Source organism: Heptranchias perlo, unplaced genomic scaffold (genome assembly GCF_035084215.1).
Source record: "Heptranchias perlo isolate sHepPer1 unplaced genomic scaffold, sHepPer1.hap1 HAP1_SCAFFOLD_60, whole genome shotgun sequence".
Classification (NCBI taxonomy): domain Eukaryota; kingdom Metazoa; phylum Chordata; class Chondrichthyes; order Hexanchiformes; family Hexanchidae; genus Heptranchias; species Heptranchias perlo.
Window position 1 is genome coordinate 1,591,180 of NW_027139623.1, and position 18,821 is coordinate 1,610,000.

General features: G+C 45.3%; 1 protein-coding gene across 1 annotated transcript in view; it reads right to left on the minus strand.

Moving 5' to 3' along the window:
• LOC137316676 (zinc finger protein 850-like) overlaps positions 1 to 18,821 on the minus strand; it is a gene marked incomplete at its 5' end in the record, with an annotated part of 305,128 nt that overhangs the window by 79,450 nt on the left and 206,857 nt on the right. Inside the window, 4 exons of the mRNA XM_067980522.1 lie at positions 16,209 to 16,306; positions 16,385 to 16,998; positions 17,083 to 17,205; positions 17,374 to 17,470. Of these exons, the coding sequence (XP_067836623.1) occupies positions 16,209 to 16,306; positions 16,385 to 16,998; positions 17,083 to 17,205; positions 17,374 to 17,470 (932 nt within the window). The remainder of the gene's footprint in view (positions 1 to 16,208; positions 16,307 to 16,384; positions 16,999 to 17,082; positions 17,206 to 17,373; positions 17,471 to 18,821) is intronic.

Here is an 18,821-nt window from a genome sequence, read left to right on the forward strand (position 1 = left end):
CTCCATATCCGCTCTCATGTCTCTCAACCCTTCCGGGTTTGTCCTTCTGTGAGTTGGAGCAAGTGATTCAGTCGCCGTTCCTCACAGCTCTCATGCCTCAAAGTAGCACTTCTTCGAAAATGGATACAACCGCCTTTTTATTGCTGTTTGGTGAGTCGTGAAACAATTTTATACCAATTCCCGGTCTGAGTGGGCAACTGTAAGCGGGAGAGTGAGACTGAACCCGGCGGTGTCCGAACTCCGGTATCTCATAATTTGGTGTGGAGCCTTCTGCATTGGAAAGCATTCAGAGCGGTTGCTTGCTTGTGCTGAATTCTCTGCGGGTAACGGTGAGGGGAGTGTAACGGTGAGGGGACAATCTCTCTTCATATCGGTATTAAAGTATCTCGGATCTAGTTTTTCTTTGACAATTGAATCTATGAGAATCTGTCTGGTAAAACCGACAGCTTTGACCAACTGTTGGTCACCTGACCTAATATCTCATTTAGCGGCTCGGTGTCACATTTTGTTTGATAACGCTCCCATGAGGCGCCTTGAGACGGGGTGAAAAGGGGAGATATTGGTCTCCCGATTGCCCAGTTACTGTCTACAGTGTCGGAGTAAGATGTACATAAAAGGAAAATTCAACGATCAACATCCGCTGAGTTTGCTGATCTCTATCAAGGGGCGGGGAGGAGGGGCGGGGTGGGGCGATAGCGGCGATACCAAAGCCATTGAATGTAATGTCGGCCAAGTGTCGCCTCATATCATCTTATTGCATCCCGGACGAGCCCTCTATTTTTGGCGGTGCAGTGTGACGAACTGGATTGCTCATGCATAGAGCCAGCACGGACTTGATGGGCCGAATGACTTCCTGCCGTGCTGTAACCTTCTATGATTCTGTGATTCTATGATGCCATGTGGTCCAGGCTTGGAAGTGATCATGCGCGTTAGGTGGGTGCAGTTATCCAGGGGTCACCACGGCTGACCTCAGGTCAATCAACCCCCTGCACTCAGATATGAGCAGATAATGCGGTGGGGTATTGGAGGGCGGCCCTGAGCAACTCCCTTCGTGAATACACCTCTTTGGGGGAGATAGAGAGAAAAAGGGGAGAAGAAACATTTTAACACATTCAGTGGATAAACTAGTAAATATATTTTTAGCTATTCCGTTGGTGTTGAGACATTGTTCCTTCTGTCAGAGTTTAAGTTCCTCTTTCTTTGAACGAACCCACCGCTAAGTTGAAACCGCTGTTTTCCGCCATGAAGCCAACTGCTCTTACTGTTCTCTTCAGTACTGGACATTTTCAATTTGCTTGCTTATTTTTCGTCCTCTTTTCCATCTTGCATCTCGATTTTATGGGTTTTGTGATATTTATGAGCGTGTGTGTACTGTCTGTACAACGAAATGTTTCTGGTGAATAATTCAGGCGGCATTCAGCTCTAGGAATTTATTCTAACTCCACTTCCTCCTTCAGTGTGCTGGATGTCACTAAGATACAGATCTACACAGTGGGTGGAGACTAATGTTCCTCAATGAACACAGTGCTGCAGCTGCAAGTTGGGCTCAGCATTAACCCCTTATCTCCAACTTTTCGTGCTGTTTTTTGTAATTAGACCCAAGGGCACCTATTGATAATTACCATGGATTAATGGAATTAGTTACAAATTTACACCTCTCGATAGACCTTATTCAGTTATGGTGGTGAAATGGAGAAAAAGGGGGTACAATCTAATATATCCCCTTATTGCTAGCTTAGGAGATATTAGGTGTAATATTAAACATCTCTATCAATTTCAAGTGAATTCAATTCAATTTTATGAATAAATGAATGCCTGATAATCAGTGTGCTCCTGCACCACTATTAGGGGTGGATTTCAAAGAATTAATTAATTACTCGGTTAAAAGCCTATCAGAAAGATTGCCACAATGTATTTTCATTCAATATATTTCAACACATTCTTGGTTCTGTCTCTCTGTTAATGCTCCCGCTGTGAAATTTGATCATTTAGGTTATATTGCCTCTTCTCACTCTTCTTTCCAAAATACATCACTTCACACTTCTCTACATTAAATGTCATCTGCCATGTGTTTCCCCATTTCACCAATCTACCAATGTCCTCCTGAGCTCTGCCAATATCCTTCTCATTGCTTACTAAAATTTCAAGTTGACAAGAATCATAGAATCTTACAACGTGGAAGGAGGCCTTTCGGCCCGTCGAGTCCATGCTGGCTCCTTGAACGAGCTATCCAAATTAGTAACACAACCCAATTATTTTCTCCATGACCCTGCAAATTAGTCCCCTTCAAGTACATGTCCAATTGCCCTTTGAAAGTATCTGCTTCCATCACCCTTTCAGGTAGTGTGTTCCAGATCTTCGCAAACCTCTTTATGTAAACATTTCTCCTCATTTCCCTCCAGTTCTTTTGCCAACTCTTTGAAATCTGTGACCTCTGGTTAAAGACCACTTTGCCAGCCGAAAAAGTTTCACTCTAGTTTCTCGATCAAAGCCCCTCATTATTTTGAATACCTCTATTAGGTCTGCCTTTACGCTTACCTGCTCTAAGGAGAACAGCCCCAGCTTCTCCAATCTCTCCACACAACTGAAATCCCTCATCCCTGGTATCATCCGGGTAAATCTCCTCTTTACCCGCTCCAAGACCTTGACATCCTTCCTAAAGTGTGGTGCCCAGAGTTGTGCACTGCCAAGGCGTCGGTCACTTCCTTGCAACCATCATAACCGACATCTCCTTACTTACTTCAAATCAAATTACTTCAGCGTTCCAACTTTGGAATAAACACTTTCACACTCCCTGTTGCCTGGACTTTGACCCGCCATTTGTCATCATACTTCTGCAGCTGTGTAACTTCTCAACCACTCCCGTTCTTCAACCTTTGATGCCTTTGCCCCGATTAAAACGTTTACTCTCTTCTATCCTGATCGTTCCTGCTGGTTTAATTCCAAGGGGTGCAGACATGAGCATATCTGGACCACAACTGGTTCAGCCATCCATCACCAGATATGGCTGACCCAGAATTAGAACAAGCACTATGTCCTCTCTGAAAACCGCCTGCTGCTCCAGGATGACCCTGGGGACCAAAGATAACCTCCAGCTTCTTTTGCCCACAACACACAATCTCCAGAAATCTCTTTCCCAGCCCCCTCCACACTCTCCTCCAACAAAAAATACGAGGACCTACTGAACTTCATGAAGCCTTAAAGCACAGAGGAAGGCCTTTCGGCTCGTCATGCATGTGCCAGCTTTTAAATGAGCTATCCAATTAATCCCACTCCCCTGATCTTTCACCATCTCTCAGCAGTTTTTCCCTTTTCAACTTTCTATCCAATCCACTTTTGGAAGTTACTATTGAATCTGCTTCCACCACCATTCCAGATCAGAACAACTTGCGGTGTAACAACATTTATCCTCATTTCCTTCTGGTTCTTTTGCCAATTAACATAAATCTGTATCCTCTGACTCCCGACCCTCCTGCCAGTGGAAAGAGTTTCTCACTACACACTCGAACAAAACCCCTCATAATTTTGAACACCCCTATTAAATCTCCACTTAACCTTCTCTGCTCTAAGGAGAACAATCCCAGTTTTTCCAGTCTCTCTACATAACCGAAGTCACTAAGATTAAGACCATCCATTCAGATGCCTATGCTGCATCCCACAATTCCCAATATCACCAAGCCCAACCTCTCCTAAGGCTCCCCCATCATCCAGCCCTGATCCTGAGCCTTTTTCGAGTTTCCCTCCGATCTCCACGCATGTACTTTCCGAGCTGAGCTTGCCCATTAGACCCACCTCCTGCTCCCTTGACCTTATTCGGTGGAAACAGCTGACTACCCAACTTCCATTCCGGGCCCCAAACCAGCTGAAATTGTGAATGGTCAGTTTCCTCATGTACTGTCCTCCTCTTTCCGTGAGACTGTTTGTTTCCTCTGCTTTCTCCCATTCTGTGGAGATGCCGGTGATGGACTGGGGTTGACAATTGTAAACAATTTTACAACACCAAGTTATAGTCCAGCAATTTTATTTTAAATTCACAAGCTTTCGGAGATTTTCTCCTTCCTCAGGCAAAAGCTTGTGAATTTAAAATAAAATTGCTGGACTATAACTTGGTGTTGTAAAATTGTTTACAATTCTCCCATTCTGATTGAATGCTGTACCTAAATACATCTCCTTATTCATGGCTTAGGCGATATTAGTTGCAATATTAAATATGTCTACGTATTTTAAGTGAATTGAATTGAATTTATTAATAAATCAATGACCATGAATAAGTCTGTTACTACACCTCTAATATTGGTGGTTTTGCAATAATTAAATAATTATTTGAAATTAACTTTCAGTTGAAAGCATATCAGAAAGATTAACACAGTGCATTTACGTTCAAAATGTTTAACCTCAGGTTTCCTTTTTATGTATTTGCTCTCACTGGTAACTTCAACCTGATGTTATATAGAATTTACAGCATGGAAACAGTCCATTCGGCGTAACTGGTCTGTGCCGGTGTTTATGCTCCACGCGAGTCTCGCCCCATCCTACATCAGCTAACCCGATCAGCATTTCCTTCTACACCTTTATCTCTCATGTACCTATCTAGCCTCCCCTTAAAGGCATCTATACTATTCGCCCCAACTACTCCATGTGGTAACAAGTTTCACATTCTCACCACTCTCTGTGTGAAGAAGTTTCTCCTGAATTCCCTATTGGATTTATTGTGACTATTCTATATTTAGGGCTCCTGGATTTGGACTGTCTCACAAGTGGAAATATCTTCTCTACGATTACCCTATCGAACCACTTTATAATGTTTAAAACCTCTATCATGTCACCCCTCAGCCTTCTCTTTCCTCGAGAAAAGATCCCCAGCATGTTCAATCTTTCCTGATGGGCGTAACCACTCAGTTCTGGTTTCATTCTTGTAAATCTTTTTTTGCACCTTCTACACTGCCTCTGCATCCTTTTTTTAATATGGCGACCAGAAGTGTGCACAGTATTCTAAGTGTGGTCTCACCAAGGTTCTATATAAGTTTAACATAACTCATCTGCTTTTCAATTCTATTGCTCTAGAAATGAACCCCAGTGCTTTGTTTGCAATTTATGGCCTTGTTAACTTTATTTGCTGCTGTTAATGATTTGTGAATCTGTACCCCGACATTGCTTCGCTCCTGTGTCCAATTTCGACGCTTATTTTCCAGGGAGTACGTGGCCTCCTTAATCCTTCTACCAAAATGTGCCATATAATATTTTCAAATTCTTTACTTATTTATCTTGTATTTTTAGTCCGCCCTCCAAAGCGATGACACTCATATTATGATGTTCATGACAGTGAGTAAAGTGTCTCTCAAAGTACCGGTTTCCAGTGGATTCTAACACCATTCGGTTCTCATTATTTAGACTCCACTTCCTCTTTCAGTATGCTAGAGCTGACCATATCACTGAGATATAGATCTGCACAGTGGGTGGAGACTAATGTCCTTCAATAAACTCAGTGCTGCAGTTGCCCGTTGGGATCAGCATGAAGCTTTTAATCCCCAATGTTTCCATATCAATTCCCACCGTTAATGCATCCATCCATCCATCCCATAATAGAGCTCCGACACTTCTCATGCAATTCTGTTTCATGGTGTGGAGATGTGGGAATCTGTAAAAATGCACAATGTTTGGACACACACCCAACCCAGCTGCTTTCCTTTATCTTTCAGTGACGGTTTCACTCTGTCCCAAACCGGGGCTTTTGTGCATTTTGAAGAACTTTTCACGCTGTTTTGTGTCAATAGGCTCAAGGCATATTCACAAATCTTTGAAGGTGGCAGGGCAAGTTGATAAGGCGGTTAAGCAAGAGCATGCGATACATGGGTTTGTAAAGAGGGGCATTGAATACACAAATAGGGAAGTCATGTTAAACCTTTACAAAAGGCTGGTTAGGCCTCAGCTGGAGTATTGTGTACAGCACTGGGCACCACACTTTAAGAAGGATGTAAAGGCCTTGGAGAGGGTACAGAGGAGATTTACCAGTGTGATACCAGGGATGAGGGACTTCAGTTATGTGGAGAGACTGGAGAAGCTGGGCTTGTTCTCCTGAGAGCAGAAAAGGTTAAGGGGAGATCAAAAAGAGGTAATCATAATAATGAGGCGTTTTTATAGAGCAAATAGGGGTAATTAAATAATTGGATTGATAACCAGAGGTTACAATAATTGGCAAAACAACTAAAGGGGAAATAAGGAGAACATTTTTCACACGGAGTGTTGTTGAGCACTGCCTGAAAGGATGGTGTCTCTTTTAGAGGCTGTCTTCGTGTCAACATTCATATTTTCACTGGGAAACTGCAGGAACAGAGTGAAACGGGTCTGCTTGTGTCCCTGGTTTCAATGTATAATGTGGAGAAATCTATAAAATTTATAATTGAATCGGCAGCAGTGAACATGGTCAATACAATTATATGAAAACTGTAAATGAAGCCGCTCATTGTTGGACCAATCCTTTCTGAGCACAGCTTTTAACTTTATTCCTGAGAGAAGTCTCATTAAGACAAGGTTCTGAACTTTGAGAAGTTTGTGATATATCCACGTCATCATTTACATCGGAGTCAAAGCTGCTGATGTGGCCTGTTTGTTCAAATGACTGTAACTAATAGCAATGATCAGGGGTATAACCGTGTCAGTGGAGATTTACCCCCTGTATAAATCAGGGATCGCTGTAATGAATCCACACAGAGTGCCTGCCGGAGCTGCGGTTTCCAGGCCAACAGAAATCATTGCTTCTCACAGAAATGGGATATTCAGTAATGTATCAGATAGAATGTATTTATTATCCAGTACTCGCAGCCGTTGGAGTTCCAGGTAAGCCATTATCTCAGCTGTTCATGGTGTAAATCGGTATTAACTCTGCTGCTGTAGATGGCATTCTATTTTCTCCCGTCGTGTATTACACAGTGGACTGCTCTGTCCTAAGTCTCTGCTCGTTTGGTATTGGAGCAGCTGCATTACTTGCATTACGATCTTGTATATCCAACCGTGGCATTGTTACTGGATTATTCTCTGTACTGAATGTATTGGAATCATGTGTCTGGGCTAAGAGCTGGTCTCAGACCATCAGGAGCTGTTAACAGTTTCATGTTGTGGAACTAACCTGTCCTGGAATATTTTTTCATCAATGTGTTTTCAGTGATTGATAATGAGACAGCTCACGGTCTCAGTGTTACAAGGAGGCAGCGCAATGTCCTCCCTCCACAATAATATGGTTCAGTTCAACTGGGATTTCAATGTATTTATTGGTTATCACTGTTATGAAATATTATTTCATTCTGTGTGTATCTGACGCCGCATCAGATGTCTGGTTAATGAACTGTGTTTGCTGTTGATTCTTTCAATCTCATTCCCTGATTCACTGTGGATGAATTTACTGTAAAATGCAATGTTTTGAGGTCATGTTGCACTTCATCTGTTCAAATCATGAGCAATTCTGTTTATTTGTAGATTGGAAGCAGCAGCGGTGATGTTTGCGCTTTATTAATTAAACAATGCCGCCATCTAACGCTGTGCTTTGTAATTACAGGAGAATGAATTTCAAATATTGTGAGGTTTGTCTGGAAGAGGCATTCGATTCTCTTTATTCCTTGCTTTGTAGATGAAGTGAACAGTGTAGGTGAACAGGTGGAACCTTGGATGATCTGCAGAAACATTAAACTGTTCACAGAGGCTTCACCATTTAACAAACTGACACTGAGAATAGAATCGTTGGAACACGGGGCTGGTGAAGAGAAAACAGTCGCAGGATGTTCGGATTTACTCGGAAATGAAAGTGGGCATTGAGAAAGAGTAGAGACAGTGCGGAGAGATAGAGAGGAGCGATAGAGATCGCGACTGAGAAGGAAAACGAGAGGGACGGTGAGAAGGAAAGAGAGGAAGAGATAGACTGAGAGAGAAATGCACACACGGAGAACGAGGGAGGGGGGAGAGAGAGAGAGAGAGCAGCAGATGTGTGAATAATTCATCGGAATGAACTGCTGAAACTTCCAGCACAATTATGAAGAGGAAATGTGACTTGTAGGTGTTATTATGATGTTGTCAGATTGTGAGAGTTTTATTGTACTCTCTCCGGGTGTGTTTATCACTGTCAGGTCCTCAGTCTGTTTATGTGAATGTTCCTTTTCCTTGTTTACTGATTGAATACATAAACATAATTGAAATATATTTAAAGAATAGGATCATTGATTTCTTTATCGCTTTGAATTATGGGGATATTGTATTCTAGAAGTTATGTGTCAGTTTTATTCAATAAAGAACGAGGCAAATTCAATGATTGTATTTTAATGTAATTTGAGTTGAATATGCAAGTAAATTTATTGAACACATTATGTAACCAACGAGCAGTTTATTGACACCAATATCCACAGAAATTAATGGTTGAATTCATTAATTGGATTGTGTGAGTTGAACCTATAAAATAGATTTCCTCCAACACTCTGCTGCAGTCTCTCCCTGTGAATCCCAGCCTCTCCTCCCACGGCATCGAATCCTCTGTCTCCTCATCCGTTCCCTCAGTTCATTCGCTTTCCCAAACTATCTGCTACTGATTCCCCTCCAGCTCACACATGTCCTTTTCATTGGTCTCCCTCCCAAACGCACTCGCTCGCTCGGCCTCCAGCTGCCTCTTCTCATCCAATCCGAAGCCTCAAATTCAGCGCCACGGATCACGGTCTATCCCGTTTTGTGCCAGCCCCAGTCGGCTCTCTCCACCCAGAGCAACAAACCTCCCCCTGTCCCCTCACCTTCTCGTCCCTCGCTCACTTTCCTGTCCATCTGGAGCCCAAATCCGGATTTAAACTTTTGGAATCCCGGTGTTTATTTCCCTCCTCCCTTCCCCACCGGCACTGCCCCCTCACTCAGCCCTTACAGTGGATCTGGTGCTCACTTTATTCACTTTCTGTATCAATTTCCCAATTTCTCTGTCCGAAAGCGCTGCCCAGGTCAGTGAACCAGTTTCCACCGTTTGATGCAGCAACAAAGCTGGAAATTTCACCCCAGATCATCTCAAACTGCCGCTTTGTCTCCAGGTCTGATCAGTAATTTCTCTCCTTCCGTTTCTCTCTCTTACAGTTAACTTGGTGGCGATTGTGATCCTGTCCCGAGGAAAGTGCGGACTCTCCAAATGTATCACTCGCTACCTGGTGGGAATGGCAGCGGCCGATCTCCTGGTCGTTATCACTGATGTCCTAATGTGGCGCATTGTTGAGATTTATTTCCCAGTTTCATTCTTGACCATTACCCCCGTGTGTCGTCTCATTGTTAACCTGAGTTTTGCGGCCATATCGACCTCTGTCTGGTTCACTGTGGTTTTCACCTTTGATCGATTTGTGGCCATTTGCTGTCAGAAGCTGAAAACAAAATATTGCACCGAGAAAACGGCGGCTGTTGTTATCGGGGTGGTGAGTGCGCTGAGCTGTTTACTAAACATTCCATTGTACTTTGTAATTGGCCGGGAATATATAATGGACAATGTACCCCGGGGTTGTGTCGTGAAACCGACCTTTTTCACTTCACCCGCATGGGCAGCGTTTGACTTGTTTAATCTTGTTTTGATGCCTTGTCTCCCATTCATTCTGATTTTGCTGTTCAATGTTCTCACCGCCAGGCACATTTTAGCGGCCAGTCGAGTCCGCAGGGGACTCCGGGGCCGCAGCAATGGAGAGAATCACAAGGATCCAGAGATAGAGAACAGAAGGAAATCCATCATTTTACTCTTCAGTATATCAGGCAGTTTTATATTGTTATGGAGCGCAGAAGTTTTTTACTTTATCTCTCTGCGAACAACAAACGTCCAGTACTATACGGTCAGTGACATTGAATCAGCCGGATTCATGCTTCAACTTCTCAGTTCCTGCACCAACACGTGTATTTATGCTGTGACCCAGACTAAATTCAGAGAGGAGCTGAAGAACGGGGTGAAATACCCACTGAATCTAATTGCTAAATTAGTTAAATCATAGAAGCGTCTGAAGACTTTCCATCCGAAATTAAATAAAAATTCAATTAGAGTTTCACGTTTGGCGGTGGCCCAAGATGGGCGGTAGCAGATCGGGCGCCCGTTATTCACCGCGCCTGATTTTACTATCCATTGACATCAATGAGTTCACTAAAGTAACTGATATCAATCCAATACTTTAAATAAATTTGGAAATAGCAGACAGGAATTAAATTTTACCCGACAAATGCGGTGTTGTGAAATGATACAAGATGTGATTCTAACATGAAATTATTTGCTGTTATTAGTCTGGAAATAATATGATTTCAATATTAAATGTTTAATCCTGAAATGTATAAAAACAAATCCTCCGTTTCGGTTGATGATTATTTCCCATCACACACACTGCCCGGTGGGATGGACTGAGGGTGAGCTGTCAGGGTCAGACAGCGTCCTGTTCATTGGGACATTTGTTTTGACCAGAACAGAATAATAATGGAGCAACACCCGGACCGTTAATAACCGGTAAAATATTAATGTAATTTCAAACTCCAGTGGGGAGTTGCGGAGATCGTTTCCTCTCTGTGCTGCTGTGCAGCAATTTTTCCTCAGCATGGAGTTTAATGGGAAGTGAGGGTTTGCCTGGTTACACAGATCTTTCAGGAGATCTTTCTGAGATGATCAGGAGGCGGGAGATTTGTCATGGCCGCAGCAGGCCAAGGGAAAGCTCTCCTGCTCCTCCTTGCCCCACAAAATATAAGTTAAAAAGAAACTATTCAGTGTTCCGGACCACTCAATGCCCATCGAAAGGGCGGCTCCTCCTCCCATTTGTAACTAACATTAAATGGTGTCCCGTGTACGTCATAATACTCTGATTTACATATTACACGTGACCTGACCGGAAACAGGTGGGTGTTGCTCCGGCCGCTCTCCTCAGGACCCGACCGCCGATGACGGAGGCAGGAACTCTAACGTTAAAGGGGCGGTAAGTGACCTGACACCATTTACTCGCCTCTACAAACCCATTTCCGCCAGGCTGGGATGCTTAAAATCGGCCACACCTTCCCTGACCTCCGCCTTAGTATCAATCTTGGAAGCCCACAAGCTGGTCCATTTTCTCAAACTGCACCGGTTCACAACACATGAAGGGAAATTTTCACTATCGCAGAACTGGTAGAGCGGATCAACCGCCCCTAATGGAACCAGCCCGATTTTAATTTCTGCTCTTTCAGTTTACCGCCCAGGCAGTGAAGTTGAAATTACCCCCTATGTCGCTGATCCCAATGTTCGAAAGGTTTGTCAAAGAAATCAGACAGTGTTTGCCAAACATTAACATGAATGTGGGTTCATGAATCAGAATATTCGGGTAAAAGTTGATAACCCCCCTCCATAGAGACAAGACCCCTATACCATTGAGGTGAAGAGGGGTTCACCCCAACATCCCGGATAGACAGGACGCTGTTCTCTACGGGCAGTTCCCAGGGACGAACAGCAAGACAGATATCAACTGCTACTGGAAGACCATCAACTCGGCGAAGGAGGCCCTTTGTTCCGCCCGAAACCAACTGGTCTTCAAGCTGAAGGAGCTGTTCACGACCGAGTATTGCCACCTGGCACACTCCAAGGTCCAGGAGTACATGCTGTGGGACGCACTGAAGCGAGGTGCAAAGGATCTCTGGGGAAAGGCCACCGTGTAAGGCTATTTTACCTTGTATTGTGCAGCATGTATTAGAAAATATGTTCTGTGTTTTCAATTGTAATAATGGAATCGTAGCGTGTACGATATCTCTTCTATTGCTTTGAATTGCAACTGTGATATTTACATTGAGCTGTGTGCTTTCATGAATTTTATGAAATAAAGTATATCTTGAAATATTAAGAACATGTTCCAGTCTCACCGTGCCTGTTATTATTGGACAGTGAACAGTGGAAATATTGACGGACAGTAAAGATGTGGGAGCTGTACAAAGAACATCTATTGCAGGCAACATGTGAGAAATAGGAGTATTTTCTTAATGGTGAGAAACTAGGGACTGCAGAGGAGCAAAGTGGTTTGGGTGTCCAGGGACACCAATCACTAAGAGTTCGCGCACATCCACAAAAAAAAATCCCAATTTCTAGTCTGTCATATCCCAAGGTATCGCGATCAGATACTGAGCCAACTCTCTGGAGTTTGCTGATACAATCAGGCCCCACTGCCTCCCTTGCTGGTCCATTCCATACATCCAGCACCATCTGCCTTAAAATGCATTCAAGCACTGTGCTCATCCTGTGCCTCAGGGAGAGAAGACTAATAAATCAGGAGGACCCAGATCATCAGCCTTATGTGAGATTGGACATTTCAGTTTTAATTGCATTTGCAATTTTTTCCCTTTTTTGTACATTTCTATTTTTATTTCATGGTTGCAGATTTTGCATTTTTGAACAAATTCTCCAAAACCTGTGCGCAGTGAGTGCTGACTCCGGGCCCTTTGATTGACAGCTCTCACCTTCACCCCCCCGCCCCCCCACCCAACCCCGCACCCGGCCATCACTCCACTCCCGCCAAACGCCTCCTGGGCTGACTCCTCCCATCACGTGACACGCGGCAGCGTCTCTCATCTTTGCGCGTTGATGTCACGACGCGTACGTGCCGCATGCGCAGCGCGGTCCCTCTGCCGCGTTCCCTGCGGGTGCTGCTGTGGGCGGGGGCGAAGCCCACAGAGGGAGGGCCGGCACCGGGAGTGGCCTGAGAGGGGAGAGCGGGGTGGTGGGGGAGGAGGGGGGTGACGGGGGAAGTTACTCGGGGCCTCCTGCGGGCCCCGTGAATCTCCACTCTGTCAGCGGCCGGTGTCGAGCTGGGCTCGGGGGGGAGTCACTCTCCCGCCTCCCCGTCAAACGGGCCGTGGGTCGGAGCCCAAAAGTGAGCGAGAATCAAACAGCACAGAGAGAGGCCGCTCGGCCCATCGCGCCTGTGCCGGCTCTGTGAAAGAGGCCGCTCGGCCCATCGTGCCTGTGCCGGCTCTGTGAAAGAGCGATCCCATTATTCCCACTCCCCCCTGCTCTTTCCCCACAGTCCCGCAAATTTCCCCCCTTCAAGGATTGACCCGATTCCCTTTTGAAAGTTATTATTGAATCTGCTCCCACCGCCCTTTCAGGCAGTGAATTCCAGATCAGAACAACTCGCTGCCCAAAAACATTCTCCTCATCTCCCTCTGGCTCTTTTCCCAATTCCCTTCAATCTGTGTCCTCTGGTTACCGACCCTCCCGCCTGTGGCAACAGTTTCTCCCCATCGACTCCATCAAAACCCCTCCTCATTTTCAACCCCTCTATTAAATCTTCCCTTAACCCTCTCTGCTCTAAGGAGAACAATCCCAGCTTCTCCAGTCTCTCCCGCTAACTGAAGTCCTTCATCCCCGGAATCATTCTGGTAAATCTCCCCTGAACCTTCTCTGCTCCAAAGGGAGTAATCCCAGCTTCTCTATTCTCTCCGTATAATAATTATTATTTATTAAGTGGGTTGTGCTGGGTATCTGGAAGCTGTAATTCGGTGAGTAGAAAGCAGTGGGAGGATAAGTCTGCAGATTGATTTTGGGAGATGGTGAAGACGGTGATCGTGGATTCAGACAATGGAGGGAGGTGGTCTTTGAGACCGTCCGTGCTCTGTTGTAAGATCTCACTGTGTGTGTCTTGTTCCAGCAGTTCCCATTTGTACCTGTGACCTGACTGGCGGTTTCTCCGAACTCGACTGCTGCTGTGACCCTGACTGTTCCCCCGCGGACACCAATGTCTTCTCCACCTGTCTGCCGGGCAGTGAACCGTAAGTTTCTGTTCGTGTGTTACTACATTGGCTCCCGGTCCGGCAAAGCCTCGATTTTAAAATCCTCATCCTCGTGTTCAAGTCCCACCATTGTCCTCTCCCCCTCCATATCTCTGTAATCTCTTCCAACCGATTTAATCTCCACGGACAACCCCATGTCATTCCACCCGATTATGGATTCTAACCCACCCATTTATCTCCTCCACAGCCCATGTAGACTGGAAGAATAGACAGTGCTGGGACAGTCAATCCTGTTATCGACACAGTCGGTGCCGGGACAGTCAGTCCTGTAAGACACATAATCAGTGCTGGGACAGTCGGTCGTCTGATACACACAGAGTCAGTGCTGGGACACTCAGTCCTCTGATACTCACAGTCAATGCTGGGATACAGATTCCTGTTATATCGTCAGAGCTGGGACGCTCAGGCCTATTATATATGATGTGGAGATGCCGGTGATGGACTGGGGTTGACAATTGTAAACAATTTTAGAATACCAAGTTATAGTCCAGCAATTTTATTTTAAATTCACAAGCTTTCGGAGGCTTCCTCCTTCGTCAGGTGAATCGTTCACCTGACGAATTTAAAATAAAATTGCTGGACTATAACTTGCTCCTGTTATATACACAGTCAGTGCTGCGACATTCAGTCTTTTTACATACACCGTCAGTGCTGGGACACTCAGTCCTGTTATGTACACAGTCGGTGCTGGGACACTCAGTCCTGTTATACACAATCGGATAAATAAATAACTTCAAGCAAAGAATCAAATCTCCAGGACCTGTTGGTTTCCACCCCAGGGTATTAAAGGAAACGGGAGGGGAAATTGCAGATGCATTAGTCATAATTTCCCAAAGCTCTCCGGACTCAGAAATTGTGCCCTTGGAGATGAAAATTGAAAACGTCACTCCGTTATATAAGAAAGGAGGGAGGAAGAAACCAGGAAAATACAGACCTGTCCATTTAAGGTCAGTTGTGGGGAAGTTACTGGAATCTATCATCAGAGACAAAATGATTGAGCACTTGATCAAGTCTGAGCTGATCAAAGAGAGTCAACATGGATTTGTGAAGGGCAGGTCATGTCTGACTAATCCAGTTGGATTTTTTGAGGTAATTAACAAGGTGGACAGGGGAGCGTCTATGGATGTTGTCTGTATGGACTTCCAGAAGGCATTTGATAACGTTCAGCACAAGAGATTAATAGAATCAATAAAAATACACAGAATTGATAGTGACCTTGTGACTTGTGTTGGAATTGGTTGGGAGGTCGGAGAAGAGAGTAGAGATAAAAGGAACGTTCGTTGATTGGCGGGATGTGAGAAGTGGTGACCCCCGGGATCTGTACTGGGGCCTCAGCTTTTCCCCATATTCATCAATAACTTGGATGAAGGAATAGAGAGTTGTAGATCCAAGTTTCCAGGTGACACTAAGTTAGGAGGCACAGTAAGTGGTGCAGATGGGAGCAGGAAGTTACAAAGGGATAGTTTAAGTGAATGGACAAACTGTGGCAGATGGAGTTCAATGTGGGGAAGAGTGAGATCATTCACTTTGGAAGCAAGAAGGAAACATTGGAGTATTTTCTTGAAGTGAGAGATTGGGATCGGTGGAGGAGCAAAGGGATTTGTGTGTCCATGTACTCAAATCACTAAAAGCTAGTGCACAGATACAAAAATAATCACAGACTAAAGGAATGTTGGCCTTTATCTCGAGGCCTGGAATACAAAGGGGAGGAAGTGACGCTTCAGTTCTACAGAGCCTTGGTCAGAGCCCATCTGGAGTACTGATCCTCACCAAGGATATATTGGCCTTGGAGGGGAGACAGTGCGGATTCACCAGAATGACACTGAGGCTTGAAGGGTCAAATTAATGAGGACCGGTTGTATTCCCTTGGTTTGCATTCCCTTGAGTTTAGAAGGTTGAGAGGTGATCTGATCCAGATATTTAAAATTATAAAGGGATTCGTTAGGGTAGAAATACAAACTATTTTCTCTGATGGGGGAATCCATAGCAAGAGGGCATAAACTTAAATTTAGAGTTAGGGCGTCCAGGAGTGAAATCAGGAATCTCTTTCCCACACAAGGGTAGTGGAAATCTGCGCAGGCTGATTGAAGTGGACCCTGTGATATAATAGAATTTTCTGTCCTGTCAGCCTTGGACATCTTGTGGATCCATCTTTCAAAAAGGTGGAGGAACTCAGTTCTAAGATGGATTCCACTTACTTCATCATAAGTCCTCAATCACCTTGTCTTATCATCGAGATATCAAGGACGAGAAAGACTGTGTCTAAAAGAAAGCTGATTTATTTGACACTTTTACAGAATTCTAATACTGCAAACCTGTTAAATGGATTATTAACATCAGAAACAATCCCCAACTGCCAGAATGAACACGGTTGAGTCCTGCATGTGATTAACAGCAGTAATAACAGCAGAACCCTGCAGTCACATGTGAACTCGCTGGTGTATCAGTAGGCTGGATGACAGAGTGAATCCTTTCCCACACACAGAGCAGGTGAACGGCCTCTCCCCAGTGTGAATACGTTGGTGTCTCAATTGATCCCTTGTTCTTTTAAAGTTCTTCCCACAGTCAGAACATTCAAAGGGTCTCTTATCAGTGTGAACATGTTGATGTTCAATGAGGTAGGATGACCGAGTGAATCTCTTCCCACACACGGAGCAGGTGAACGGCCTCTCCCCATTGTGAATATGTTGGTGTGTTTGCAGGTTGGATGATTGACTGAATCTCTTCCCACACTCAGTGCAGGTGAACGGCCTCTCCCCAGTGTGAGTACGTTGGTGTGTCAGTAGATCCTTTTTTCTTTTAAAGCTCTTCTCACAGTCAGAACATTTAAAAGGTCTCTTATCAGTGTGAACGAGTTGATGTGTCAGAAGGCTGGACGACTGAGTGAATCCCTTCCCACACACGGAGCAGGCGAACGGCCTCTGGCCAGTGTGAATTCGCTGGTGTCTCAGCCGGTGGGATGATCGAGTGAATCTCTTCCCACACACGGAGCAGGTGAACGGCCTCTCCCCAGTGTGAACTCGCTGGTGTATCAGTAGACTGGATGACTGAGTGAATCCCTTCCCACAAACGGAGCAGGTGAACGGCCTCTCCCCAGTGTGAACTCGCTGGTGTATCAGTAGACTGGATGACTGAGTGAATCCCTTCCCACACACAGAGCAGGTGAACGGCCTTTCCCCAGTGTGAGTGCGTTGGTGTGTCAGCAGATCACTTTTTCTTATAAAGCTCTTATCACAGACAGAACATTTGAAAAGTCTCTTATCAGTGTGAACAAGCTGATGTTCAATAAGGCTGGATGACTGAGTGAATCCCTTCCCACACACGGAGCAGGTGAACGGCCTCTCCCCAGTGTGAACTCGCTGGTGTGTCAGCAGGTTGGATGACTGAGTGAATCCCTTCCTACACTCAGTGCAGGTGAACGGCCTCTCCCCAGTGTGAGTGCGTTGGAGTTTCAGCAGCTCATTTCTGCTTTTTAAACTCTTGTCACAGTCAAAATATTTAAGAGATCTCTTATCAGTGTGAACAAGTTGATGTTCAATGAGGCTGGATGACAGAGTGAATCTCTTCCCACACATGGAGCAGGTGAATGGCCTCTTCCCAGTGTGAACTCGCTGGTGCGTCTGCAGGTGGGATGACTGAGTGAATCCCTTCCCACACACGGAGCAGGTGAACGGCCTCTCCCCAGTGTGTCTGCGTCGATGAGTTTCCAGTTGGGACGGGTAATTGAATCCCTTCCCACAGTCCCCACATTTCCACGGTTTCTCCATCCTACGGGTGTCCTTGTGTCTCTCCAGGTTGGACGATCAGTTGAAGCCTCGTTCACACACAGAACATGTGTCCGGTTTCTCCCCGCTGTGAATGGCGCGATGTTTTTACAGGTTGTGGAACTGGTTAAAGCTCTTTCCACAATCAGTGCACTGGAGTTTACAAAAGTCCTCACTGTGAATACAGGATAGAAATTCAGAACAGGCAATTCTAGTTTCTATGGAACATTCTTCCTGCTCATTCCCCCAGACTGTAAATCCCCGTCTCACACACTCACCCTCCTCCCTGTGCTGAAACCCAAACCCATCGCACCATCTCCAACATTTGGGTTGGGTTGGAGGCCTTGAATCTGAGTTGGGAAATATAATTGGAGAAACATGATTCAATTTAGAAACTAAACTATTCAAAATCAAAGAACATGGATTATTGTAATTAATATAGTCCTTTCACGCCTAGTGGGAAAGAAGTGATGTCTGGGCTGCGGATGAGTGTTTGCGCCCGGTTACACAGCGTGTCCCTCTCTCTCCGCTTCAAATTCGCTTCCTTTGGCTCACGGCCTCATTCACGCATCCAGCTGACTGCAGCCCTTTAAAGCTCGACTGGAGTCATCCTTTGTTTATTGACTTGACCCATTGCCACCCACCTTGCCTTGCAGCATCATCCCTTTTTTTGCTTTATCACTCCTGCCCTCCACCCGATCACAGACCTTCCCTTTTGTTCTTTCCCTCCCCGCCCCCTCTTTCCCTGCCTCTCTACTTGCTCAAAAACTGTTAATTCTTTCACTTCTTCAAGTTCTGACAAAACCTTAACACTAATCTGAAACGTTAACTCTGTTTCATTCTCCGCGGATGCTGCCTGACTTGCTGAGGATTTCCAGCATTTTCTCTTCATGTTTCACATTTCCAGCATCCGCAGTCTTTTGCTTTTGATTGGTAAACCTCGCCCTTTGACACCCCATCACAGAAATATCGGCAAGAGGGTTTTACAATGGCGATAATCTTACCCAAAATGCCCCGCGCGGTAGAATACGTTCTATCTGAATTCGAAGGGGATCAGCGCGCAGCCGCGGGAAGGGCCCATGGCCAGAGCATGCGCGGTGCTGGTCCGAGACACTGAGCGGGGCCGAGCGGAGTCTCAGCAACACCGAGTGCGGCTCAGAACCCGAATCAGAGCCGGGGGGCCCGGCGGACGGGCGGCCCGGGTGCCCTTAGCACCATTAAACCCCTCATCCAGCGCCTCCCTCGTCCCACCCGCCGCTTCCCGGTTTCTTCTCC